Raw genomic sequence first — 16,668 nt, 5'->3', positions numbered from 1 at the left:
TAGAAACAGGCCAAGTCTGGCCAGTGTGCACAAAGGGGCTCCTCAGAAAATGCCCCATGCCAGGGAGCACCTCACCTCCACCCCACTCATCCCCACGCACACCATCTGCAGCAACTGGGTCCCAGAGCCCTAACAAAGACCTGAGAGAGCTGAAACAACTAAGCTGTAACTCCTAAATCACACAATAAAAGCTTGGCTAAAACAATTACAGGTAGTTCCCATGAGCCCACTCAAAAGGTGAGGGGGAAAAGCCCATGCTCACAGAGCATCCTCCACAGCCTATCCCCACCCTTTCTCCTGGCAACCACAGCCTTAACGAGGCCTCTGTAGCTCATCACTCTCTCCAAGGTCTCTCCCCATATAAGAGGGTGATTTGTGCATCCCTTCCCTAGCTGCAGGTGATCATGGTGGTGGATGCTATCACAGGAGTATGAGGACACAGGTAGGATACAAACCCCTGCTTCTTAAACCCATGTTTAGAGGGCTGTGGGTGCCCCTTCCCTGGGTCACAAGTCCATGAAAACCATGCCCACATTAACATATTGCTTGTTAGAAGTTAATATGAGATAAACTAATATGAGATAAAATTAAGCTTCCCCTGTACTGCATGTCTCGGATTAAGTTGGCAAGGTACCTAATGAAGCTGCAGCTCCATTTGTTGTGCTGGAAGCCCTAAATATCATCAGTGTAATTGGTGCTCCCTGCTGCAAAAGACGTTTGTGCTTCTCTCCCAGCTGAAAGCCCTCTTTGAGTGTTGAGTGAAGCCTGAGAGGTGGGGAGGGTGTAGGATGTGTCCACTTGGATCTTAAGCTGGAGGGGTCTTGAAGTTAGTTTTTGAAGGTGGAGGATGGATGGGGGGAACATGCTGCTCTCTGGTTGTATGGAGGCTGCACTGTCTTATGGCTGCCAGAACAGACCTTGTGTGGGCCTGGTGCTCTGATGTGGTCCCACAGGGTGTTTTGTTGTGGGGGGCTGGGCTGGGAGGTGTTTGTGGCTGGGGCTGTGCCAGGACAGCTCTGAGTTTCTCCAGGGTGGTGAGTCCCTGCAGCTCCACGTGCTGCATGCTGTGCTTTTTGGCTTATCAAGGAATCTTTGCGGTTGGAAAAGACCTCTAAGATCATTGAGTCATTATTCTGGAGGGCTCCCACAAGTGCTGGTTGCTCACTGGTGTTTGGGCATGGCTCTGTGCCCACAGCCCCAAAACAGCACCTCTGGATGCTGAATTTGGGGTACTTTGCAGGCTGATGTCCAAAGTATTGGTGGGGTTTTTTTCTGTATCCCTAAGCTGGTTTGGGTTTTGAAGGGTGGACTGAGCATTTTGGGACAATTCCTGTGTCCTGGTGTGATGTGGCCACTCAGGCTATTGAGCCATCCCACTGGTGGAGGGAGAATTATGAGGGACAAAGTCCCAGGCAGGGAAAGACTGCAGTCACCTCTGTCAGTGAAATGTGATCCATTAACAGGCCCGGGTTTGGCCCTGCAGGGCAGAGACTGGAACCTCTCCCATCTCCATCCCCTGCGAGTCCCCTCCAGCCAAGTGAGCCACCGCTGTTCCCGGGGGCCACGGGGCTGGGAGAGGATCAGACAGGCAGCTGATTGAGGCATGAAAGAACAGTCTGGGAAAAACCAGTGCTGCAAGACTTTCCACTGGGATCGCTCTGGCAAGGCTGTAATTGTTCCCATTGGATGCTGCCGGGCTCTGATGAGAAATGGGGTGCTGTTGCCCTGGCTGGGGTCTCTGTGTGTGGATGGGTCCCCCCTTCTCCTGGGGAGGGAGCAGATCCTGCAGAGCTGCTCAGCTGGGAACAAGGGAACGTAAAAAGGACATTGAGCCTGTGGTCCTGGAAGGGGAGCAGACCCCTGCCTCCCCAGCACCCAGACCTATGGGGTGGCTGAGCCTGGCCCAGCCCTGCCACACAGAGCACGTACCTTCCCCAAACAAGTGCTAGCAGCGTGATGCGAGGTCCTCACTGTGCCTCAAAGCTGTGAAAATCAACTTATTCTTGAAAAGCTCTGCTGAAACACTGCCCTGTCCTCATGCTGGCTGCTGCCCAGCTACTGGAGCCAGGGAGAGCCGAGCTCTGGAATCCTCCAGGGTCTCCAGAATCCTCCCTGCCGGGGCAGGGGTTTTGAGCTGAGGCACAGAGATGCTGCAGAGCGAGCACAGCCTGGGTGCCCGCTGGCAGCACACAGAGCCTGGCAGCGCTGCCCGTCCTGCCAAGTGGCACTGCAGCCTCCTGCTCACCGTGGGTGTTCTGTGCACAAGGAGGAGGATGATGATGGCGGAGTTGCACTCCCAAAATTTTGCATTGTCCCCCTGTCCCAGACACACAAGGAGCCAAATGCTCCTGTCCCCCTGGCTCCTTGCCCAGTGCAGGGACTGCCCTGTTGGGGTGTTATCCCTGCCACTGTCCTCCAAACCTCTCGTGTTGGAGCAGGGCCCCTCTGATGCCGAGTGGCAGGGCCATGGGTAGGAGGGGAGGCAGCTGAGCCTGCCCATATGCTTCCTAATGGGGAGCAATAGCAGCTCTTCCCGGGAAGCTCGCGCCGTGCCATCTGCTCTGCGCGGTACCTTCTCTTACAGAGCTTTTTTAAGCTCTGACTTCCCTTCCTGAGCGCTCTGCGGTGGCTGCTGCTTGTGTGCGAGCTGGCTCCGCTCTGTAATCGCCTCAGAACAGGTTGTCTGCACCTTCAGCACTGAGCAGAACATCTCAGACAGGCTGAAGGCAACCAGGCCTCCAGGATCTGTGCTTCCATGTAAAAATAACCAGGAAAGGTGGCTGTGAAAGGCTGCAGTGTGTCCCTGGCATTTGCCCTCCTGCTGGGCACCCACTTGCTGTGAGGGTCCCTGCTTCTAGACTTGGGCTGGGTGGGATGCACTGCCCACAGTGGTGTAGCTACTACTAACTGATGGACTATCCAGAGCTGAAAGTGACCCACAAGGATCATCGAGTCCAACTTCTGTCCCAGTACAGGACATCCCAAGAATCCCACCCTGTGCCTGAGAGCATTGTCCAAATGCTTTTTGAGCTCTGGCAGGCTTGGGGCTGTGACCAGTGCCCTGGGGAGTCTGTTCTGGTACCCAAACACCCTCTGGTAGAAGAACCTTTTCCTAATATCCAACCTCAAACTTCCATGACAGAGCTTCATGCACTTCCCTTGAGTGCTATCACTGGTCACCAGAGAGCAGAGCTCAGCACCTGCCCCTTTTCTTCCTCTTGTGAGGTGCCTGTGCAAAGAAATTATTGCTATGTGCAAAAGGCCAAATCCAAGGGTTCTTCTGGATCTCTGCTCCTTGTTGGCCACTCTGGCCAGCTCTGTGAAGGGAAATGATGGCTGTACTGAGCTTTTCAGGACCAGTGCTGCTGGCCACAAAAGTTTTTCCAGTACTGGCCACAAGCCTTGAGCACAGCCTCCAGCTGCCAGAGGTTCGCAGAGGGAGGTGAGTGCAGAAGCCTGGGGAGCTGGTCCCGGCTCCCAGCAGTGCTAAATTAAGGCTGGATGTGCCCCATGGGTGTAGCTGGGGCTGAGGGGGAGGCTGGTGGGGCCGGGGATGCGCAGGCGGATGCCGTGCGCAGATTGGTGGTGCCAAGTCACTTCAGATATCTCGGCTGTGTTTGTGCGAGGCTCTAAATAAAACCGACAGCCCTGGCGGCTGCCTGGGGAGGGGGGGAGGAGGGGGGAGCCGGCAGCGGGTCCTCCAGAACGGCACCCAGTGCTGTCCTCAGGGACCCGGCCCAGCGTGGGACAGCGATTGGTGCGATCTGTGCTGCAGGTGATGCTGGCTGGGCTGGGCGCTCCCGCTCTGCAATGTCCACCCCATCCCTGGGAGGGCAGAGAGGACAGTGGGGCGGTGCTGGCAGCTGCCAGCGTTGCACCTGGCACCCCAGGTACCTGGCCTTGCCTGGCTGAAGCGCCCCTGGGCGGTGTGAGAAGCCACGAGAGGTGCAGGCAGTGCAGATTGTGTCCTTGCGGTCCCCTGGGAAGGACTCTGTGTCAGGGGGAAGCAGGGCGCTGCAGGGACATGAATCCCATGGATGCTGACACCCCGACACCCTCCTCCTCTTCCTCAGCCCTGCCTACCATTACAGCTGCCTTGTCCTCAGGCTCTCGCTTCTCCCTGCTGCAGGCTCCCGCTGAGGGGACATCACGGGGATGTCCCCATGCTCCCAGCGTGCTGTGCAGGAATTTCCTCTTTCTCCCCATTCACCCTCTGCCTGTCTGTGCTGCCAGTGTCCCCTCCTGGCCCTGGCCCCCTGGGCCAAGCTGACCTGTCCCTGTGGCACCGGCAAAACACCACTCGTGCCTCTGCCACGGGTTGAGAGCTCAGCCCTGCGTGGTGCCTTGGGAGGTTCCTGGGCATTTGGGACCCCGAAGGCTGCGGGCTGTTTGTGCCTCTGCCGCGGGCTGTCCTGGCTCAGTCCCAGGTGGTCTCTGGGTGTGCAGGACCCCGAAGGCTCCTGCGCCCCAATCCCAGCTCGGGGATGCTGGGCTGTGCATTGTGGCCGTGCCGAAGCGGCGGCTGCACCCGCAGCCCTGGGGCCACGGAGCCGCCTCCTTCTGCCCCGGCCGACAGGCACCGGGCACTCCGGGGCTCCGGGCTGCCGGGGCCGGGGGTCCCCTCCCAGCCCACCTTAAGGCAGCCGCACACCGGGCTGACCGGAGAACTCTGCCCCGGGGCGGGCGGGGCTGCTCTCGCCCCCGCCACGGGGGGAAGCGGCGCTAAACCGGGGCTGCTGGGAGCCGGAGGGGGTCTCCAGGCTGGGGCCAGCTCCGTCCCTCCCCGGTACCACGGCAACGGAGGCGGCGCTGGGGGGAGGCGGCTCCGCGCGGCACCGGGGCACGAGCCCGCCCGGGGCCCCGCCGCGGCGGCCCCGAGCCCGGTCCCGGTGCGGTGCCCACGGGCGGCGGCGGGGCCGCGGGTCCGTGTCGGTGCGTGCGTGTGTGCTGCCCGCCCGCCGCGGGGGGAGAAAGGGGGGAGCCCGGCCTCCTTCCTCATTTTGGGGCTGAGAAGAGCGATTTCCTTCGCCAGCTGCAGTTCTGCGCTTTTTTTGCTTGCCATTTTTTTTATTTTTTTTATTTTTTTATTTTATTTTTTTTAATTTGTCTTATTTATCAAACCCAGCCGCCGAGCCGGGCGCGGGGCCGCGCTGGGAAGCCGCGGGCTCCGCTCCCCGCACCGATGGAGCCGCATCCCCGGGATCCCGGCCGCACCGCCTGGGCACTGCCCTGCCTGCTGCTGCTCGCCCTGCCCGGTAAGCCATGGCTTCTGCCTGCCTCCCTGCTCCTTCCCTTGCCCGATTCCCCCCTTTCCCTCCCACCCTGCTGCCCCGCTCTGCCCTGTTCTCCCCGTTCTCACGCTGCTCCTCTCCTCTGCTCTGCCCTGTTTTCCCCCTTTTTTCCATCCTGCTCCTGCCTCCTCTGTCCTGTTTTCCACCCTTCCCTCCCACCCAGCTCCTCTCCCTGCCCTGCTTCCCCCTTTTTCCCGCCCTGCTCCTCTCCTCTGCCCCGTTCCCCGCCTCGTCTCCGTGCCCTGTGCGCCGTTCTCCCCGATCTCCCCGTTCCCGCACACCTCCGGTACCGATGGCGCCGCCTCTCCGCGCACGGTCGCTTTGACCTTTCCTGCGGTGACCTGGAGAGCGGCGGTGGCCGAGGGGCTCCCGCGGGGCGCTGGCCCGGCCGTTCTTCTCAAACCAAACTCCAAGGCAGGCAGGCAGGCAGGCATTCCCCTTCCCAGCGAGGCAGGGAATTCGGCAGGGGCATGAAGAGGCATGTTGTTCCCACCCATTTGCGAGCACCCCCTGCCAGCTACGGGTGAGGCAAATCTCAGCAAGCAGCCCGAATTCCCACTTGGAGATGGTAGTGGAGAAGGCATGGGGAGGCTCTGGTGAGGGCTGTCTGTCTTCTCTGCCAAGAACTTGTTTTTCTTGCTACCCTCCTGCTTCACCCCACCGTGGGCTCTTTCTCGACTCAACTGTTGGGCACTGAAGCGGTGGAATTGCAACACCTCCGGGCACCCTGTGCCACGTAGAGCCCTGTGTCGCCTCAGGGTGCCCCAGGCCTCCCAGGGGCTCATGGCTCCACCAGGCCCTTCAAAAAGCTGGGGGACACAGCAAAGGACCAGTCAAAGTGTGCCACTCTTGGCTGTTCCTCTTACCGGCGGTGGGAGGTCTCTCATCCCACCAGGAACTAAGCCCTGTGGTGATTGCTGCTTTCAAGGATGTTTCCTTTCTAGGGTGTTTCGTTTTGGGTGATTTCGAAGGAATCGCTCTCCCTGCCAAGGGAGGGACGGGTTTTTTGAGGCAAACCTGTGGCAATAGTGATGCATCTTCAGGAGCTTCTTGCTGCTGAGCTTTTTGCTCTATCCCAATCCCACCCCTTCCAGCCAGCTACAAACAGCCCAGGCCAGGTTCTGCGGGGGAAACCCACATTCTCCCAAGCCCATTGAAATATTTACCATCAAAGCTTTACTTGGGCAAAGAGTTGGATGCAAACTTGGGTAGAAAGCAAATGCTTTCAGCACAACGCTCCTTGCTTTGAGTCGCCTGATCACAACTGAGAAGTGTTGGCCTCAAACTGAGAACTCCGGCTGCTGAGAGCCAAGAAGCCTTTGGCGGGGAGAACGGCTTCCCAGTGAGCCACTGCGATTTCCTGCGTGAAAGAATAGCTCCAGCAAAGCTCCTGAACTTAATTAAATGTGGTCTTGGAGTAGGAACCCCATTTCTTTGAGTTGGCCATGGGAAAAATACCGCCCTGGGGTTGTGAAGTGATTTTCTTCCCTGATTTTAGGTGCAAACTTGCACGTCTTTTCCTTTTCCATATGGCAAATCGCTCCTGGGCCATGGCTCAAACTAAGCTGAACTCCAGCAGAGTTGGCCCAGGCCCCCACTGCCGGCTGCTCTGACAGCTTCTGCAGAAGTGCAGGGGAAAAGGAAAGGTCCTGGAGGAGACCTTCCCGTGGGGCAAAGGCAGGGAGATGTGGGAAACCGAACAGCAAAGCCCCATTGAGAAATTGTGCCCTGCAGAGCCCTTCCATGCCCGTCTTTCCCTGTAGAGGGTTTCAGCTGTGCTTCACAGAGCCTATTCCAAAGGGGAATTCTGTTTCCTGCTGGGGCTCTGGCTCTTGGGATGAATTTCTGCTGATGCTGGAGGAGGGGAGCTTGGAAATGGTGGTTGCGTGTGAGCTGAGGCTTCCTCTGATGTCACAGATATAAAACACAGCCTTTACTACAACCCTCCCCGAGCGCCCCGGGGTCTGCTCAGGGCTCAGCAGCTATACCCAGGGCTGCTCTTGCCTTCCCTAAACAGCAGATTCCAGGCCTTTTATAGTCAGCACCTGTTAGTTTCCGCCCCTGGCAGCCCTGCTGCAGGTGAAATTCCAGCAGGATTATTTTGGGGTTCCCTTGCCCGTTGGCCTGTTCCTTCAGTGAGTGGCTGTGGGGCTTCGGATGCCGGTGACCAGCTGCACATCGTTTCTGGAGCACACAGCCATCCCAGAGCTCCTTACCCAGCTCCTTCAGAGGAAAAAATTCTATTTATACCAGGAAGCATCCAAGCAGCCTCTCCTGAATTAAACCCCGGCCTCTTGCAATCTGTTCAATATCAGATACTTCAAAAGGTGGAATATAGAAAAAAATGTGTCACCGACATGGAAAACTTGCATTGCAGCGAGAGCTGGGATTATTTTGCTCCCAAATTAAACTGAATAACGGGAAGGAGGTAGGCTCTGCCAGATCATGCTTCTGCCTCTGCTCCGGGCTGGAAGTGCTCCGGGTCTGCACTGCGAGGGTGCTCCCACCTACGTGGGAATTGTCAGGTGATGCTTTTCAGGGCTCTAAAACCCTTGGCTAATTCTGGAGTGTAGGATAGAACAGATTACAGGGTCAGAGCACCTAAATTCCCCATGATCTTGGGGGCAAGAGGATCGTGTTCCAATTCCAGGTGGTTTGAAATCCAAGTGTAAGGAAAAAAGTGTCATCAAGGGAGAGGCAGGGAGGCAGTGAGAAGTTGTGGTGTCCCATGTGTTTGCAGCCTGAAGCCCCCCAACATCCCACTCCTGGTGCACAAACACGCTGTGAGCTGCTGGGAGGGAGCTTGGCTGGGCTCTCACTCCCGCTGGGTGAGCACCTCAAAAGGGGAAGGAGAAGGGGAGGCACTGGCTGTGTGTGAGGAGAAGCTGTGTTCAGGGGGAAAGAGGAAAGAAGCTTTGGTGGAAACTTTGCATTTTTCAACTTGTGTTTTCTGGGGTTTTCTGCCAACTTCCCCTTTGTGTTTTCCCTTTGAGGTGTGGGAGGGGAGGCATTGCTGTGAGCTGCTGCAGGGGGTTGGGATCATTCTGAGCAGGAGGGGTCAGGCTGGTCCTGGTGTGGGGTGTTGGATGCAGGCAGGAAGTGGAGAAGCCAGGTCTGACTGGCACTCCTGTTTCTCAACCAGGAGGTGCAAGCTGGTCTTTGTTGGGCTGTTCTGTGGTGGATCATGGCTAGAGGCTGTGTCATAGATCAGAAATCCCTGAATGGGGTGATCTGAGCAGAGCTGGATGAGGATCTCTGAGATAGCAGTGCAGAACACTTGGAAAAATACCCCAAAGCCCCATTTTAATCCTTTCTGAGGGGCTGCCTGCAGCCTCACGGTGTTTTTTGTGGTGACCAAGAGCTGCCAGTGAAGCCTCTGGACAGGCAGCGCTGCTGGCAGTGTGAAGCCCTTTTTCCCCTCAATCCTCTGGGAGCAGTAGCAGTCAGGAAAGCAGGAAAGCACCTTGCATCCTATCCCTGGACAACAGCATGCTCTGTGCCTGCTAATCCCTGGGCATGGGAGGCAGGCACGCTGCTGCCCCGGTGAGGAGGGAATGTGGGCTCGGTGCTGTGGAATGCATACAGACCTTCCACATTTGGCTGCAAATCTGGACCCTGCCAGAGTTCCCTGCTGCTTGCAGGGATAAATCCCTGCGGTTCCAGAAGGCAGGACCCTTGTGCCAAGGTAGTGGGGAGCCCTTGCTGCACACCAGGCATGGCAGCCAGCCACAGGCAGGGCACCCAGCCACGCTCAGCTCAATGTCCCAGAGCTTTCTGTGGATGTTTCTCTGAAACTGTGAGAAATGAACCTTGGGGTTGAGCAGCGCCCACCCTGACACTCTTTGGTGCTGGGGTCAGCTCTGGGGCCCCAAAGCAGGCACATCCCCAGCTCTCCCCCTCAGCACACCACGTGCCTCATGGGGAGATGGGCAGATGGAGAGAGGGAGGATGAAGAGGAGGTGCTCAGCTCGCTCAGGTTGGGCTGTGTGGGGCGGTGCAGGCAGTTCTACCCAGTGCAGGGGACCCTCAAGGAGACATGGGGGCAACCACTCCATAGAAATTGCTCTTACAGAGGGGAGCAGTGAGTGACACACTCATCACAGGACACAGAGTGCAGTGGGGGTGGCCCTGGCCTCCTGCTCCTGTGACCACACATGGGACGTGTCCCTTGCTGTACTGAGTGCTGCTCGCTAATGAGCTTTGTTTGCCCAATTTGGTGGAGGCAGTACTTGGTGTTGTGGCCCCCCTGGGTCACAACAGGGGCTGGGGGTCTGTGTGGTTGTTGGCTGGGGGTGCCAGTCTCTCTCTGCCTGTGGCAGCCTGGTCCCTGCCTGCATCACATCCACGTGCAGTGGTTTGGTGAGAGACGGATGATGTGATGGTGCTTTGTGCTCGTGAACTTCCTCTGTGCGTTTCTCGACCATTTCTTGCTAAAGTTCTCTCAGCAGCAGGAGATGGAGAAGTTCAGGAGATTACACAGAAGCAGTGGTGTTTCTGTGTCAGTACTGTGTTCAGCACATGGAGTTCACGAGGCCTCTGCTCCGGGGCTGCTCCCCACAGTTTGGGTGTCTCCTGAGAAGCATGGGGTTGCCCCACAGGTGCCCTGAGCACACTGTTCAGGTGCAGCACCAAGGCTCAGAGTGGATGACTCATCTGGACATGACACAGACCAGTTCTGTCCCTCTGTGCTTGTTTTGTGGGAAAAACTTGTTCTGGTGTTGAATGCTGCTGCCACCTTAACCCTGACATGCCTTCAAAGGGAAACACCGAGGCCTGAAGGTTCTGGCTGAGGATGCTGTGGACTGATGCCCTGGGCAAAAAGGCCTTTAACTGGGACAGTCTGGAGAAACTGCTCCTGGTTATTCTGGCCATAGTTATTGAGTAATTCCACACACTGTGGAACAGTGAGAACATCTGTGGGTACAGCACATACCACTGTGAGTCAGGAGGGATTAACAGCTGCCAAAAGTCATCTCTGGTCTCTGTGAGAGCCAGCTGTGGCCAGAGGGGTCAGAGCAGCTTGTCCTACAGCAAGTCCTCCTGGGACCATCCATCCAGAGATTATCCTGCTGTGTCCCAAGGGGAGCCTTGGCATGGGTTGCTGTCCTGGATTTCCCTGAAAGGAGGCTGTAGTCAGGTGGAGGTCATTCTCCTCTCCCAAACAAGCAACAGGAAAGGGGGAAATGGCTTCAAGTTGTTCAGGAGAGGTTAAGGTTGGAACTTCGGGAAAAGTAAGAGTAAAAGGTAAGACAGCTGTCCAGGGCAGTGGTGGGGTCACTATCCCTGGAGGGTTTTAAAAGATGTGTGGATGTGGCACTTGGAGTCATGGTTTGGTCAGAGGCTTGGCAGTGCTGGCATAATGGTTGGACTAAGTGATCTTAGGGTTTTTCCTGCCTAAAAGATTCTGTGATTCTGGTGTGAGAGATGTGGGTCCATGTGCTCCCCATGCTGCTCAGCATTACCTGCTCGAACACAGTGATCTCTGTGTGACCGTGACCAGTTCTGGGTGCCACAGACACCTGTTACCAGCAGGTGGATCTAAGTGGTTCCCCCACTTCTCTCCCCATGTGTCTTAAAAAAATGTTCCCTTAAGCAGTAACCAGGATTGAAACATTTTGTGGATTTGGTTGCAATAACTGTACTGGTATGGAAAGCACTGGTGAAATGAACCCCTGGATAACCCATGGATGTGTAGTGGGGGTTATCTGGGATGTCACTGTGTGTGCAGGGAGGTGTGGCACAGGTGACTGGACTGGGGACCAGTGGTGTGGAGATGCTCCAAAGGTGATATCTCCCTGTGGTTGCTGCTGAGCAGGAACAGTGCCTGCTTGGCTGGCATTGGTGGGGGGGATTGGCTGCACTCTGCTGGGGTCACCGGGGCTGGGACTCCATGCAGAAATGGGACAGATTCAGGACAGAAAAGAGTGTCACACTGGTGATGGGAGCTGGCTCTTTGGAGTACCTCGTTTTGTATGCTTCTTTCTCCTGGCTGACAAAGCCAGGTGGCTGTGGGAGGCAGCCCAGCATGTTGGAGTCATGGGCAGCTGGGATGTGCTCCGTGATTTATCTGTACGGAGCACAGCACAGTCACCAAGCAAAGCTCCGTCAGTCGCTGCCGAGCCCTGCAGGCAGAGCGCAGTGCCCATGGCCACAGCCCCTCACCTGGGGTGCTCAGCCTGTCCCAGGGCTGGAAGAACAGTCTGGATGTGTGCTGCCAGGCAAGACTTGGTGTCTTTTTCCTCTAGGTGTGGGTGCCCAGGCGGGTCAGGGCTTCAGTCTGCAGCAGCCCCAGGACAAGGTGATGGTGACAGCGGGGGAGACGCTCACCCTGAACTGCACCACGTCTGGAATCGCTGGACCGGGTCCTGTGAAGTGGCTGAAGGGCTGGGGCAATGGGAGCAAGACCATCTATGACCAGAAAGGGGACTCCTTACCCAGTGTGACAAGAGCAGTGGTTGAGTCCAACACAGACTTCACCATCCACATCAGGAACGTTCAGCCTGAGGACATGGGCACCTACTACTGTGTGAAGTATGTCAAGACAGACACTGGTGTGGATGAGGTGTCTCAGCGTGGCAGGGGCACTGAGGTGTCTGTGCAAGGTGAGTGGGGCTCCCAGAGCAGCTCCTGATGGGAACCAGCCCAGCGGGCTCTGCTCAGGTAGAGCAGGGATGGGGAAGGGGCTCAGGGCTGGTGCAGGAGAGAATCCCATGGGCCGTCCCCATGCCCTTGTAGAAGACTCTGCTCCTGGCAGGCCCAGGGCTGGGCAGGGGGCAGAGCGTGGTCTGATGGCCCCGTGCTTCTCCCCACAGCCAAACCCAGCCCCCCGCTCGTGTCTGGGCCCAGGCAGAGAGCGAGGCCAGGGCAGTCGGTGCCTTTTGTCTGCACGACTGGAGGGTTCTTTCCCGAAAAGATTGGGGTGAAATGGTTCAAGAACAAGGACCCCATGGTGGCTCAGATGCCCCAGGTCACCGAATGGAGGATGAAAACCTACAACATGTCCAGCACAGTGATGGTGACCCTGCAGAAGGATGATGTCCGCTCGCAGCTCACCTGTGAGGTGCAGCACTCCACGGTGCCGGAGCCGCTGCGAGGGAGGTTCCAGCTCAGCAGTGTCCTGCGAGGTGAGGGCTGGGGGACTCGCACTGGGGTGTCCTGCTCCCGTGGGGCTGGGGTCCCTGGGAGGAGGACAGGGGCCCCTGGGGCTGGGACGGGGCTCCCTGTGGGCAGCAGAGCCGGGGACACCAAACACCAAGCTCTGTCTCTCTTCCCAGTTCCCCCCAGCGTGGAAGTGCGCACTGAGCCGAGCTCCGTTGAGGTGAACAGCACCGTGGTCTTCACCTGCCTCGTGAAGGAGTTTTACCCAGCAAAGGTGTCCGTTTCCTGGCTGGAGAATGGGATGGAGATAAAGGCAGAGAACGTCTCCCGGCCATCTGAGCTCCCCCAGGGCTTGTTTGAGCTGAGAAGCCAGGTGGAGGTGCAAGCCATGGAGGAGAAAAACGGGTCCACGATCACCTGCATGGTGGTGCACGATGCCCAGGCCCCTGCCAACTACTCAGCCGTCCTGTGGATCTCCAACACGGCCCAGGGACTGAGCAAGGAGTCTCAGATGATTAAGGGTGCGTCAGAGCTGCTGGGATGGGGTGCCTGCTAGGGCAGCTGTGTGGTGGTGTCATCCTCTGAGGAAGGTCAAAGCTCCATCAAAATGTGGTTGAAGGACCAAATCTCTATATCAGGGGGCTGGGGAATGTGGTGGTGGCAGGCACCGAGCTGTCCTCCTTGGTGCTTCATGCATCACTAGGCCAATCCCAGTTGTGAGGCTGCAGGGACTGGGAGGTACCAGGTTTTGGGCCATGGTGACCTTTTCATTGATGTTTCAGATGATATGCTCATCTACATCGTGGTGGGTGTGGTCTGCACGGTGCTGGTCCTGCTGGTGGCAGCGATTCTGTACCTCATCCGGGTGAAGCAGATCAAGGGTAAGGGAGCTGACTGTGTGGCAGGGAGGCAGCTGTTCCCAACCCCGTTTTTCCTCTTTTTCCCCATGGGTTTCACATTGCCCCGTTGGACAGTAACTCCTGGCAGTGCAGCTAGAGGTCCTACCCAGTGGGGTGATGGATAGAGCTGCCAGGTTGTTTACAGGCTGCAGGGAAAGCTCTGGCTGGTCTAAACCCTGCCCTGCACCTCCTGTGCTCCCCCAGGAACAGTCCGGAATGAAATTGATTGAAACTTCAGGGAATTGCAGCCATTTGCCTCTGGGAAAAGATGTGTACTTGTCCTTGAAGCAGTCTCTGCATGTGTTCTCTGTGCCCAGGGAAAGGGGGTGTTTATCTTGTTTCCTGAATTATTTCTTTCCTGAACTTCTTCTCTTTTGGCAGGTAAAAGCTCGCCATCTGCCAGGTGAGTGCAGATCTCTTCTAGTCACTGGGTAACCTGTGGGAACTCTGAGCTGGACACCTCCAGCCCATAGAGTCCCTCAGGACTGGAACAGAGCTGTATCCCCAAAACCTGTGGAAGGGACAGCAGGAACACAGTCTGTGCCCATCTCCCCAGCTGGGGTTCTGTGCCCATGGGGTTTTTTTACTCGTGGTGGGGCTGAGCAGGTTGGTGGGAGCTGATCGCTGGCCAGCAGTGAGGCAGCTGGACCAGCACAAGCCAATGCTCAGGACCTGTCTTGCGGGGTGCAGCTGCAAGGACCTTGGCTTGCATTTGACCTCCCCAGCTGCGTCATCACCAGGGAAAGGGCAACAGGATGCTCCATGCATCTGACTGATTTTGTCCCTCCTTCCAGGTTACATGAGCCAGAGAAGAGCAGTGAGGCCACGACCCAGGTGGGTCATCTTGGGACTGGGGAGGGAGAGTGGCTGGGAGCCACTGGAGATGGGAGTGGAGGTGGTGGTTCCCCAGTGAAACATCTCAGTGTCTCCAGTGGAGGGTGGTGGTTCCCCAGTGAAACATCTCAGTGTCTCCAGTGGAGGGTGGTGGTTCCCCAGTGAAACATCTCAGTGTCTCCAGTGGAGGGTGGTGGTTCTCCAGTGAAACATCTCAGTGTCTCCACTCTGTGGCTGGAGGTGGAAGAGAGGCTGCCCCAGTAAAAGAGTAGCCACTTCTCAGAATCTTTTCTGCTTTCACCGTCCTTCCTCCTTCCTCCTCCTCCTCCTCCTTCTCCTCCCAGTAAAGTCTGGGGTGGTGCTGCCTGGAGAACCAGCTGTGCGATAGCCAGCCAGGCTATTTGTGGAGTTATTTTGCATTTGGTGACGCAGCTATGAGCAAAGTCGTGATCAGCAGCAATCTGTCCATCCCACCCAGGCTCTGCCAGCTCCCGCGTGGGCATCGCTGGGCAGTCTGGCCCTGCTGGGATGGAGTGGCTTCAGTGATAGCTCTGGAATGGTGGCAGTGGTTTTGAAGCCAGGACAGGGTGACAGGGTGGCTGACGATTGGAAGCTGGAATGGGGTGTAGAGCATGGCTGCAGGGTGGTGGCTGCTGGCATTGTTCCCCCACACAAGCAGGGAACAACAGTCCCCTGGGCTGAGCTGCAGTGGGATTGACTCCAGAACAGGGCTGTGGGTACAGGGGCATCTTCCCAGAGGAGGAACTCTTGGTGCCTCTCACAGGAATCCGACCCCAACAACCTGACCTACGCGGACCTGAACTTCGACAAGGAGAGGAAGACGATCCGGCGGATGGTGGAGATGAGCCAGCAGTCGGAGTACGCCTGCATCCAGACCAACCAAGCGCCCAACGGCGACGACAACCTCACCTACGCCGACCTGGACATGGTGCACCTCAGCAAGGCGCCCAAGCGACCGGCCCCGCGCCCCGAGGAGGCCGGCTCCGAGTATGCCAGCGTCCAGATCACCAGGAAGTGAGCAGTGGCTGTTGGGACCCCCTGTCCTGCGGGGAGCAGCTCTGCTCCTCTCCAAGACTGTTCTCTTGGAAGCACTGGGAGCGATGTGAAGATGCACTGCGGTACCTGTGTTTTAGGATGGAAATGGAGCCCACCATACCTGTGGGGGGTCTTCTCCCATCCAGAGAGACAGGATTTTTGGGGGCAGTTTGGTCCTGGGGCTCCCAGCTCCATACCTTCAGGACCCCCGTGAGGGCTTGTTCAGCCTCAGTGTGCCGGGTTTGCCCACAAGCAGATTCAGCCAGCGGAGCAGCAGCTCCTTGGGAAGCTCCAGCTGGGCTGAGGGGACAGGTACAGTGCCTCCACACCAGCTCTCATGGGGATGCCACTGCCTGGCCCATGGCTCCCCAGGACCAGCAGGGCCCCCACACTGCCTTCTGGGGCTCTGCCACCACGCCTGGACACCAAACTCTGGCTTTAAAGGAAGGACCAAAGTGTCCGCCTCTCTTCCCAAGTGTCCCTTCTGCGGGACCTCTGTCTCGCCCCAAGGCCAAGAGGCTGGAAGGCCGCTGAGCCGAGGACCCCACCCTGCTGTCCAGGGGAGCTCCAGGTCTGGCTCTCCAGCACCAAGCATCCTCTTCATCATCATCATCATCATCTTCCTGTGCACAGCCTTGCCCCGCACTGGGACCCACCAGCGCTGCCCCAGGCTTGTACAAAGCGTGTGAGGGCCCCCCCAGCCTGGCTCCCCCCGGGAGCTCCCCGCAGGTACCGTGTAACATGTTTTGACTGTTTGACATGTAACTGTTAATTTTTAGAGCTGAAACCCCCAATGTTTTGTGTTGTACGTGGGTGTACTGCTGTGTACTTAACACTAGAATAAGATGTGCAAAATTAAGACCGAGGCCTCAGTAAAGAATCCCCCAAGCCCTACAGAGTTTATAAGAGACTTATATGCTCCCCACCCCATACCCCAGCTCTGTCTTGGGGGCCAGGCAGGCTCCCCCAACCCACCCATGGGGACAAATGTCTTCCATGTGCCCCCTATCTGGGCCACCATGTGGAGCCTTGCCCTCTGTTGGCTCCTGCAGCAGTGGAAATGTGGGGGGCGTGGGGGCACTGGGGTCCTTGGGGGTGCTTTGGGAGCAATGTGACTGCTTGTACAGACTATTTCTTGGGGTTTTTTTGGTTGTTTTTTTTTTTTCTTTTTGCTTGCAAGATATTTTTATAATAAAAGTGAAAAGTCCTGTGCTGCTCCCGCACATCAACGTGTCCCTGTGCTCAGGGGGGTCACCTTGTCACTGGGGCTGCAGGGTGGGGTTGGGGTTCTGTGTGTCCTGCAGGGAGGAGGAGAGGAGGGTTCATCCTGCACAGCCCTGTAGTGTGTGCTGGAGGGAGGAAAGAGGGAGGGAGGTCGAGGCTGGGATGAAGGCTTTGGTGCTGGTTCCTCTGGGCACCATAACGGGGAGGAGCAGTGCACCCCATGGGCAAGGACTGACTAGGGGCTGGCCCTGCTGCATCTTTAGCTG

General features: G+C 57.4%; 1 protein-coding gene across 1 annotated transcript; it reads left to right on the top strand.

Annotated features, from left to right (window-relative positions):
- The first annotated feature begins 390 nt into the window (after nt 1-390).
- Nucleotides 391-16,401, top strand: LOC111938123 (tyrosine-protein phosphatase non-receptor type substrate 1-like). The gene is made up of 9 exons (XM_086853351.1): nt 391-442; nt 5,126-5,255; nt 11,537-11,893; nt 12,104-12,415; nt 12,566-12,910; nt 13,172-13,270; nt 13,670-13,691; nt 14,083-14,122; nt 14,907-16,401. The coding sequence occupies exons 1-9, from the start codon at nt 431-433 to the stop codon at nt 15,159-15,161; spliced, it is 1,572 nt and encodes a 523-aa protein (XP_086709477.1). The 5' UTR covers nt 391-430; the 3' UTR covers nt 15,162-16,401.
- Nucleotides 16,402-16,668: the final 267 nt, after the last annotated feature.

Source organism: Cyanistes caeruleus, chromosome 16, assembly GCF_971803275.1.
Source record: "Cyanistes caeruleus chromosome 16, bCyaCae1.hap1.1, whole genome shotgun sequence".
In the NCBI taxonomy this organism is placed as follows: Eukaryota; Metazoa; Chordata; class Aves; order Passeriformes; family Paridae; genus Cyanistes; species Cyanistes caeruleus.
The sequence above is the reverse complement of the archived record's forward strand: the minus strand, read 5'-3'. Positions and strand labels throughout refer to the sequence as shown.

Excerpts from the sequence above, each read along its gene's own strand:
- LOC111938123 (XM_086853351.1), top strand. Across the intron at positions 5,256-11,536 it reads GCTGCTGCTCGCCCTGCCCG|GTGTGGGTGCCCAGGCGGGT; the intron begins GTAAGCCATGGC and ends TTTTTCCTCTAG. Across the intron at positions 11,894-12,103 it reads CACTGAGGTGTCTGTGCAAG|CCAAACCCAGCCCCCCGCTC; the intron begins GTGAGTGGGGCT and ends TTCTCCCCACAG.